The 10,383-nt window shown below is 39.7% G+C and overlaps 2 protein-coding genes across 2 annotated transcripts in view; one reads left to right on the forward strand and one right to left on the reverse strand.

Annotated features, from left to right (window-relative positions):
• The first annotated feature begins 1,673 nt into the window (after positions 1 to 1,673).
• On the forward strand, positions 1,674 to 8,375 carry tbrg1 (transforming growth factor beta regulator 1). The gene is made up of 15 exons (XM_035680067.1): positions 1,674 to 1,835; positions 2,117 to 2,248; positions 2,720 to 2,777; positions 2,886 to 2,968; positions 3,149 to 3,185; positions 3,554 to 3,616; positions 4,320 to 4,556; positions 4,664 to 4,734; positions 4,846 to 5,087; positions 5,186 to 5,322; positions 5,529 to 5,675; positions 5,926 to 6,023; positions 6,218 to 6,328; positions 6,673 to 6,818; positions 7,389 to 8,375. Exons 2-15 carry the CDS (start codon positions 2,130 to 2,132, stop codon positions 7,475 to 7,477), a joined length of 1,638 nt encoding a protein of 545 aa, XP_035535960.1. The 5' UTR covers positions 1,674 to 1,835; positions 2,117 to 2,129; the 3' UTR covers positions 7,478 to 8,375.
• siae (sialic acid acetylesterase) overlaps positions 8,114 to 10,383 on the reverse strand; it is a 4,527-nt gene continuing 2,257 nt past the window's right edge. Inside the window, exons 6-8 of the mRNA XM_035680420.1 lie at positions 9,882 to 9,885; positions 9,020 to 9,220; positions 8,114 to 8,853 (exon numbers count right to left, since the gene is read on the reverse strand). Coding sequence (XP_035536313.1) covers positions 8,602 to 8,853; positions 9,020 to 9,220; positions 9,882 to 9,885 — 457 coding nt within the window. The 3' untranslated portion in view covers positions 8,114 to 8,601. The remainder of the gene's footprint in view (positions 8,854 to 9,019; positions 9,221 to 9,881; positions 9,886 to 10,383) is intronic.

A 10,383-nucleotide genomic window follows, 5' to 3' on the forward strand; every position in this document is an offset into this window, starting at 1 on the left:
TTTTTTTTTTTTTTTTTCTCCCTTACCTCTAATGGTCCAGTCAGGAAGGTTGTTTTGGTGTCCTTTGATCAGGTTTTGAAATATCTGCTTCCAGCCAAAGGGAATGGAGGTGAACTCAAGTGTACTCAAGATACTCACCAGAACAACATGCGTGTAGGCATGTAGGTTATCTCAAAACCTCAGCAGATAAAGCCAGTGCTAATTGGATGTATATCAACACTTTAATTAGTGATTTTTGGTGGTTTTAAGACTGATAAGAAGAAACTGCTTAAATCAGATTATTGGGAAAGCTGAATCTTTAATTGCCTGCTACCATGACAGAATGACAGAAAAAGGCAATAATTCTAGTGTAATTTAGTATGGAGAAGTCGATTTCTCTGCAAATTTGCTCACTTTGACCTCATGTTTGACAGTCATCCATAAATTCAAATGACTTTTTGTTCCACTGTGGGAAGTTTTAGGTGTGGCATATTCATATGTTCCGCAAGATGTTCTTGTAATATGTGTGTTGTTCTCGGTACATAAAACAACCACACAACATTTATGAGTGCACTGCATACTGTAGGTCACTTTGCAATTATGAATGGTGAGGGACAACATTATTTGGAAACACTACAGGTGCCAGAAAGAGCCAAAACAGAAAATCTAATTATAGAAAATGGGATTTTGAGAGTTATCTTGACCGTAAAGAGAGTTTTTCAGATAACAGTTACCATCTGCTGGAGCAGCACAGTGTCCTTTAACTACTGAAGAGTGTGGTGTATGGACACTATGTGAACTATGGCAGGACCCTCTACATACAGAACATGAATCCTCCTTTCTAGAGATGGATGACAAGGAATTCAGAGACACAGTTACTGTGATGCTACCTGAGGAGGAGGAAATATTACTGCCAATTACTTACAATGACTTAAATAAGAACACCTAAAGAATAATGCAAGAGAAAATACAACCAATTTAGATTTTATGCCCTGAAATGTGTCCTTGTATCACAGAAAACTGCTTCTTTTCAGCGCAATGTATAGATTCACTGATTACATCATCTCGTGCCATTTTTCACAGATGAGGACATTGATTCAGACTTTTGGTTTGTTCTTTGTGTTACAGTCAGTTGTTAATCAGAACATGTCACAAACTCTTAGTTCGCTGAGTTATTTCATTATCTGTGGGTGTAAATAAAGACCAATAAACATTTTAGCATATGAAATAATGTAGAAAAATATCTGTTTTTGAAATTGAACAAATGATATGTGAAAAGATTGGGAAAAACAAACGTCATATACTTGGGATCAGCAGAAAGTTTACACACTTAAAATACACATTTTGTTTTACAGGTAAATGGTTAGACAACCTAAATCTTTGACATAGTTTAACCTGAAGATCATTTCACGAGTTAAAAATCATACTGAGCTTTATTTGAGCCGTATTTTAACGCCATCAGTCCATACGATTTCTATCTAAAGCTCCCCATTGAGTAGCTGTAATTTCACAAACACATCTTTTGACTCCAATCTAAACAAACTACACCGGATATCCGGTTAAGGTGTTCCCTTTGAAACTGTCCGGCGTAAGCCACTGTCTCTATCGTTCTCCTTTATCAATATGCATATTTCTTTCTCTTTGACACTCACGTTTTGAACCATATTAATAACATATAATTCCGTACATTGTAGCAGCGTCACAGCGGAGGCTGCTGATAGCTGGTTAGCGTTAGCATTTAGCCACTCGGTTTGTAAACAATGCGACAGCGGAGGGTTCCGGTTGACACGGAAACAAACAATCCGGAGCACAAACTGAAAGAAGTGGGTTTGCTGGTTTGCTGCAGTTTCACTGAGGTGTGTGTGTAATGTAATGTAATGTAATGTAATGTATCTGTTTGCTCCTAGATAATCTTTGCTCGTGTAAATTGTGTTATTAGCAGCTGGGAGCAGTTAGCAAGTGTTAGCTAGCGACACTATAGCAGAATATGGAGATAACTTGTGTGTGTGTGTGTGTGTGTGTGTGTGTGTGTTAACGTTACAGTCTCAGTGTCGCTGGTGTTATTCCAGCTGAGTGTATGAGCTACCTGAAGACACACAGATAATGGCTGTACTGTTAATGCGTCCTCTCCCCGCAGGCCCCTGTCTCTTATGGAGTCACTCAACACGTTTGAGTCTGAGATGGAGGCTGATGGTCAGGGCAGCTACTCTCTGTTTCCTGCTCTGGACAGCATTGCGAGTCTGTCTGGGACCGCTGAAGCTTTGGAGAGGTGGTTTGAAAATACTTTGTGAAACATGCAATTACTGTGTCGTACTTTAGATAGTGTAGCATCGCTGCTTATAATGGTGCCAGATTGAATACATCCATTCAGATTACAGAGTGGGGTTGCTGCAGTGAAGAGCATTTAGATGTGTCCAAATTACAGGGAATCAATTCAGAATATAACTTATATTTATATTTATATATATATAGTATTTTTTTAACAAGTGTATACTACTAAGCCTGTATGATTGCTGTTATTGCTGTATGGCCTGGCTCAGGTTAAACTCTTTCAGAGATAGAGTTGAGGGGGGGTTAGGTTGTCGCTATCCTATGGGAAATGGGAGACTACTGGGGGAGTAGCAGGGTACCGTTTCGGGGCCAATAAATTGTAGTTCAAATTCATAAGTAAGACCTTTCAGTGCCAGTATATGAAATAATAATGTCACACTGGATGATACTAAACTTTTTGTTTTTGCAGCGAACCACCTAGTGAAATTGCAGAGAAGCCAAACCTCACATGGCTCGATGCTGCACAGGTATCTGCCATTTATTCTTCTACTTTGGTGTTTGGTGTTACTAATAACATTTATCGAGTGCTGCGAGATTTCTTGTTTGGTAAGTGTTTCTCCTTTCTTCTCATATAGATTGTGTTGGAAGAAGCTGGACGTCCCATGCACATAAAAGAGATTAAACAGAGAATCATCGACAGGGGGCTCGTTCAATCCAAGTACAGCAATCCTCTCCTTTTACTGCTCATTTTATTGCTCATTTGCTGACGTTAAGCCAGATCATGAAACAGTGAGGATGGCTTATTACAAAGTATTAAAAAGTACACTGGAGCCTAATGTTTGTCTTCATTTCTGAAGTAGACTGCAAACCTGTGATGTTGTTGTTCTCTTCTTGGCAGTGCAAAGTCGAGCCTGGAGGCTGTCATGTACCGTGAGGTGAGGATGATGTTTAAGAGTTAGTCTGACAGCAACCTCTGCTGTTCACTATAATGACCTGCACCTCCATTTTGCATTTTTTGTGAGTTCAGTTGATACAGAACATGCAATCATCTGTTTTTCTGTTGCTATTTTTTTCTTTCTCCATGTTTTTCCATTCTGCTTTTTCGACCTTATTTCACGATTTTAACTAGAGGCAGACACTTATGTGCTGTAATCCCAACAAAGGACGCTCTGTGCTCAGATGCAGAAGCCCTGAACCTGCTCTATCTAATAATGGTGGAATCTAAATTGACCCCCTGCTTTTGGCAATCAAATCTGGCTTTTCCAGCCCCATGCATTGGCCTCAGTCTCACATTATGTTTCAGACACAAAAGGGCAGCAGGAGATTCAAGAGGATTGAGAACAGAAACGGAGTCTTTGCACTGCTGGTGAGTTATATGGGACGCTAATGCCAATGTTACACAAAACCCAAATATGTTATGGGATACTGAAAATGCATTTGACCAGACTGTTGGTCAAATGCATCCAAATGCATTGGTCATGGATACATACTGAGGCATTGCCTGTCACACAAGATCTGGGTCCAAAACTGCTGTTTGATACTCATCACTGCCTGGTACAGTTCTATGATAAAGACTCAATTTATTTATGTTGAAAATGACATTTCAACATCCTTAATAGTGGTATGGTTTTTGCAGTGGAGATTTAATCTGACAATCTGACAACTGGGTGTAATGTCATATGATATCTGCTATTTATGTCCTGTATTTAAAGTTGATACAAAAGCGGAATTCCAAAGTTTCTCATTCCAAACTCATGTTGGCTTGTGCACACCGGGCAGTGACAGATTATTTTTCTTGGATCTGTGTTTCAGCGTGAAAAGAGTAATAAAGGGGAATTCTCACAAAGACCATTTCAGAGCACAACTCTTTAGTTTTGAGGATCTCGTGCCCTTTTTTGGTTTCAGTAACTTTCATTGTTTGTCATACAGAAGCTTAAGTGTAAGCTCCATCAGTGTTATTTTATCATCTGTATTCTCATCCATCATCCTGAAGGCAACACAAGCATTAGCCTCAGGTACTCCTGTACATATGAACAGATCTCTCTTTCACTCCCCCTGACTTTTCACAGACTGATGAGGAGCGGCAGCAGGCCCTTCAGGCCTTCACTGCCCAGTCTTTCCTCGGCTCTCCGCAGCAGAATACCATCTCCAGCTCTGGCTCAGGTGCCTCGGCGCCCGCCTTCCCCTCCCCCACCAGTTCCTCAGAGCATAAGACCAAGATGAAGAGAGGTCCACGGAAAAACCAGAACGAAAAGTACCGCCTGAAGTACCTTAGACTGCGCAAGGCTGCCCGAGCCATGATATTTGTGAGTGGACTATCAATTGTCAAACAACTATTACTAGCTTATTGCAGGTTTTCTTTTACATCATGCATATGGCATATGATAATGTAAAGAGTGACTGTTACTCACAGGAGAATGCCGCTCTCTGTGATGAAGTTGCCCACTTAGAAGAGAAGTTTCTGAGGGCAAAGGAGGAGCGGAGGTGAGTGCATGTTTTTCCATATATATTATGGATGTGATGCTTAATAACGGGGCTCCAAAAAACACAACAACAAAATGATTCCTTCACATTTACATTCATTTTAATTTCCAGGTTTTTACTGAAGTCACTGTTGCAGTACCAGTCTTTGTCAGAGGGGGAGATTCTGCCAGCGCCTAGCTCAAGCTCTCATCCACCTGTGCCGCCTGTGGCATTAGCCTCAGGTCCTGCAGGGGCTTCAGGCCTGTCTGGGGGGCATAACTTGGGGTCAATGGTGTCAATAGGGGAGGACGGACCTCTTAAAAAACCAAAGAAGGAAAGGAAAGAGCGAGGCAGGGAAAATGGAAAGGAGGAATGTGAGTATTAATGCAGATGCATATTGAAAATAGATGGAATTTTTTTGGTTTTACATTCACCTTTGGCCCATTATTTTATTCTCTCATGTTTCATTCAGTTCCAAAGAAGATGTCTAAGAAGAGAAAACTAGCAGATGGGTCTCGGAAGCTGGTGCAACCCATCCCTCTGGACTCATCTGGTCGTCCCGTATTTCCCATCGTACTGGGAGGTTTAACAGTCTACAGCCTGGGAGAGGTCAGTGTTATGGCTTTATTATCACCATGGTCACTAATATGAGTCATACATGCTGTTATCTTACTGTGACTAGTTAAACTATCAGACGGCGGTTCAATAAATAAACATTAAATCTGCAACACGACAAAATGTGAAAGCCTCTCTGAAGTCTGACACTTAACCACGAAATGTGTTTCACCAAATGCCAACGTCTGACTGCTCTCCAGATCATCACAGACAGGACGTTGTTCCACGATGAGTGTGCCATCTACCCAGTGGGCTTCTGCAGCACGCGAGTCTTTGCCAGCATGAAAAGCCCCGACCAGCAGTGCCTCTACACCTGCCAAATCAAGGATGGGGGAACAGGTCCACAGGTACACACACACACACACACACACACACACACACAGTTGTTATATAAGTCCAGTTGTCCAACATGTCCATCATCATTTTACATCGTCGTTTCCAGTATTTAAAAAAAATATTTTAAAATAAAAATCAATAAAACATTTAACTGATAACTGCACTGTTATCAATTAATATAAGTTTGAGATGCTATGAATACAATTCAGTGGTTTTGAATAAACTTTACTGACACATACAAATCCAATATTGTCCTCCCAGTTTGAGATTGTGCCTGAAGAAGACCCTCAGAATGCCATCGTGGCCTCCTCTGCCCTGACATGCCACTCCAATCTGCTGAAAGCCATTGCATCTGTCAGGTACTAAAGTTCACCACAGAGGCTCGGATTGGCTGTGGTTGATTGAGGGTATTTGGCATAAATGATCAAATAATACAAAGGTTTTGTGCTCTAAGGTTTGGTGTTAGAAAAAGTCTACCTTATGTCTAAAAATGTATTGGACCACTTTTTAATTCTAACTTAATTTGAACTCTTTCAACATGTCCTTCTCTTAGTACCAAGTCTGTGGCGCCCATCGTGCCATCAGGAGCTGACTTCTTTGGCTTCTCACACCCCACCATCCAGAATCTCATCCAGAGTTGTCCCGGGGCACGCAAATGTAGCAAGTAAATTCACCCACTTCACATCTCTTCTGACTAAGAATAAGAATTATTTGTTTTTTTAATACTAAAACAAAAACATACTGTACTGTAGGTAGTATGGTAACTTTGGCACAAGCATGTGTATCTACTCTTTATTTAACCAGTTCTATGCAGTACTGAAGCAGAAAAAGAACATATTAGAACTTTTTTTGCATTTTAATTGAATTTCCTTTTTGACAATATGCATCAACTTACAGTGCATGATTTATATAAGTATCATGTATCAATAGACGGAAGTTCAGACAGCTTACATTCATTAGGAGTTTAGATTTCTTTATAAACAGACATCTTTTCTTTACTCTATTTAGCTACAGGTGGATACGTTTCGAGGTGTGCCGCCCTGGTGATGGCCAGGTTCCTCACAGCCTATCAGAGGACGATGCCTCTGTCAACTTTGAGGCCTACCAGAGACACCGGGGCTTTGATGAGAACATCAAGACGGAGCACATGACAGGTTGCTTAAATATCACATTTCAATATCAGCAATGTTTTTAGCTTAGATGTAGTCTTTATTACCTGTTTTGTTATGCCTGTTAACATTTACAGGACCTTGAATACTGCATGTACAGTACACCAAATATTTCACGTTGAAGTAGATGCATCAAAGCTGATGTGTCAGACATGTAGGGACCATGGTAGCCTTTAGGTTTAACAGACAGTTAAGAATCCCTTGGTGGGAAATAAATGATGTCTTCTTACTCGACAACTGCGGTCAGAATGTGTGAGCATTTTGCTTTTGCTGGAGTGTGTGAATAACCCTCCTTGTCCCACCAACTGCTCCTCCAGGCCTGCACTGTAAATAACATATCAAGTGGCTAGGTTAGCTGAAAAAAGTATACCACCTTACAGGAGTCACAGTATCTAAGTATTAGGATTTAAGCAAAGTAAAAGCATGGCTGAAATGCCAGACATTTTACAGTACTTCTATTTTTGTTATCTCGTGCATTGTCTAATGCTGACATGATGATGACTCAGCACAAACAGTGACTCTAATTCTACTGTGTACCGATCTGTTTTTCTTTAGGACAGACACCGCAGTCTCCCAGCTCCTCTCATCAGCACCACCTGACCAGCTCCACCATAAAGCCCTCTACCTCATATTTCAGCTCCTGATTCTAAAAGCGCCGCTGAATTCAAGGTCACACAGTATCCTTGTGAACTTTTATTCCTACAATGGCCTACAATGTTTGGGTTTTTTTCTCTCCTATTTTTCCTTCCTGGTTCAATAATTCAGGAAACAGAGGCATATAATAACTCAAAGCTATGTTATTTATTGTATGTCATCATATTCTACCAAGGCCCAGACAGTATTACTGGGAGTGTGTGCTAACATGGTTGATGCTAATATACTCAATGTGGTTGGTGAGTTAGCTTTATGCTTAACGTGCCAATAGCACCATAAACTCAACAACTCTATATTGACATGCTTCACTATATGTATATAAATATCTGTGCTGGATTTCAGAAATTGTATCCTAGTTGACAGCATGTCCAAAATTTAATTAGTATAACATGTTTTAATAATTGCAAAGAAAAACTTAAAAAATGGTTATTATGCTTTCAGGTTTTGGTACATGGCACACTACAGCAATGGTATTTAACTGTTGGTACGCTACTCAAAGTTGCTGTTACAAGACATTACAGTTAATATTTTTTCGTGTTTGATTAATCAGTAATTTCATCGCATTTCCATCTGTTTTACTTTGAAGGTAAAAGCCTAGGCTTTGAATGTAACACACCCACACAAACTTAGTTGTGGATTTGTATTTTATTTGTGCAAATTATGTTCAATTTAAAAAGACACATTTGTGTTGTTCAAATAAAAATAAACATTTGTCATACTTGTCTACATTCATACAGTCCAGCAATTATTGACAGTGGTTGTAGCAGCATAGACTGTATACAAGAGTGTAACCAAAATGATATATAGCCATATATCTGTCCCAGGGTTTTTAAGCTCCAGTAAGCATGTTCAGTGGTTTAGCAGACAGACTGATCTTTAAAAAAAAAATAAAAAATTACAAAATGATGGTGAGTGTCCTGCCAGACTAACTGCTAGGATTGATTGGTTGAATATTGACGGCATCTAGCTCATCACCACAGTGTCATGAATTGCCTTGTTGAACTTAAGGTCTGGTCGATCTGGCTTCATATCTGTCCAATCAGCTCATTTTGACCTAAAGAAACAAAAAGTACACCTTTTTTTTTTATCACTTTGTCTTCTTACAGTTTCTGGTTCAGTAACTTTTCCAAACGTTTCCTTCAGCCGCATTGATGATAAAGGGAGGTGCAGGTAAAATCCTACTGCGGCTGTAGATTGGACAGGCTTTAAAGTCGCAGGGCCAGTCTTTCCATGCATATCGGAGGGCAGCCACTTCACCGCCACACAAATTGGGTAACAGGACAGTGGTCACACCCCACTGCATGATGGGAACTGGAACCCAAGGAGACTTGGGCTCACATGGAGCTTTAGTACCCAAGCAACAGATCTTAATAAAAGAATAAAAAGACAAACAGGTGGAAATTAGAGCTTCTTTATTTATTTAGCAAGAAATTAGTTCGTTATCAGAAAAAACATCAAATACATCTAATGGTTGTTTAATGGTGATGTTAACAAACCCTGCAGGTGAATCACACAGACTATACCAGCCTTACCTCAAAGATGCCTTTGGACGGTGTGACCGAGACCGTCTGGTCGTAGGTGATGTTGACATATTTGTGAGTGGACAGGATTTGTTTGGGGAAAGGTCCGAGGAAGAGCACGTCCTTCTCATTGTAAGCAATTGCCCTCGCTCCCAAAGTCAGTCTGTAGGCTACATCTTGCTTGTCTCTGGGATGGATCCTGAAACAAAAATAAAATCACATGTCACTCTAACATCTGATCTCTCTGAATGTTTTTAAATCCACATTGAAAAAGCAAGAGATTGATTCATCCAGGTGTTGTTTTAGCTGACGTTGTTGTTGTTGATTTCATGATTTGTATTTATACAAAGTATTTGTACTGTTAGCATTTTTTAGAGTCAGACTGTGTTGTAATATTATCTGTGTGTCTTGTGTCTGTTTTGTTTTGACTTGTTCTTGTTTTGTGTTGCTGTTCTGTCTTGGCCAGGACTCCCTTGAAAAAGAGATTTTAATCTCAATGGGACCTTTCCTGATTAAATAAAGGTTTCATAAAATAATAATAATAATAAAATTATTTCGAAGATACAATCTCACCTACTTGCCAATGTCATTCTCCATAGCAGGCCAATTGTAATGATGGCACTGTGGGTTTTCACCTCTCCACCATGTCTACCTAAATAGCTGGAAGCAAACTCCAAACATAGCATTTCATTCCTCTGCAATGGACACAACTTTGGCAGGTGCTCTAACCTATTTCTTTTGTGTCTGCAGATGTCTTTCTGCACCTACCTCTCGTTCAACTTCGACTTTCTACCTACTTACCCTCACCTCTTCACACACAAATACAACCAGAAGATACATACGAAGCAAGAAGCAACATAACATACACACAAACCACACTGTCAGAGACAAACGGACACAACAAATATACAATACACAGTTCTAGCTGTGTGTCAACATATAAGTAAATACTTTATAAAGTATAAACATTTCTCAAATTGACTTGAAATCAGATTATTAACTTTATATTAATAATATTTTATTGAGGTTTGCAGTGTATTGAACATGCATCAACACTGTCACCTATAGTCCTCACTTTCAGAGATTGCATGTCAAACAGTCTCAGACATGCACATATCACCAGTTAATTCAGCACTAGTTAAACTGGAACAGTTCATTCCGCTTTTGATGTTGCTGTTCCAATAAGGTAACAACATCTATAACTGTAAAATCATATAAAAAAAGGCATTACTTATACCTTAAGATCCTGGCTCATAATAATCAAAATCATACTTCAGTATCACAAGTAATCAAGCTGATTTTTGTTTGTGCACCCATGGTCACAGTGCAAACAGGTACTGTTTGCAGCTTATGAATCATGACCTTCACTAATAATG

The sequence above is a fragment of the Morone saxatilis genome, unplaced genomic scaffold (genome assembly GCF_004916995.1).
Source record: "Morone saxatilis isolate NCDOM2014 unplaced genomic scaffold, NCSU_SB_2.0 Contig8, whole genome shotgun sequence".
NCBI lineage: Eukaryota > Metazoa > Chordata > Actinopteri > Moronidae > Morone > Morone saxatilis.

Excerpts from the sequence above, each read along its gene's own strand:
- tbrg1 (XM_035680067.1), top strand. The coding sequence starts at position 2,130 with ATGGAGTCACTCAACACGTTTGAGTCTGAGATGGAGGCTGATGGTCAG. Across the intron at positions 2,778-2,885 it reads CATGGCTCGATGCTGCACAG|ATTGTGTTGGAAGAAGCTGG; the intron begins GTATCTGCCATT and ends CTTCTCATATAG. Across the intron at positions 3,186-3,553 it reads AGGCTGTCATGTACCGTGAG|ACACAAAAGGGCAGCAGGAG; the intron begins GTGAGGATGATG and ends ATTATGTTTCAG.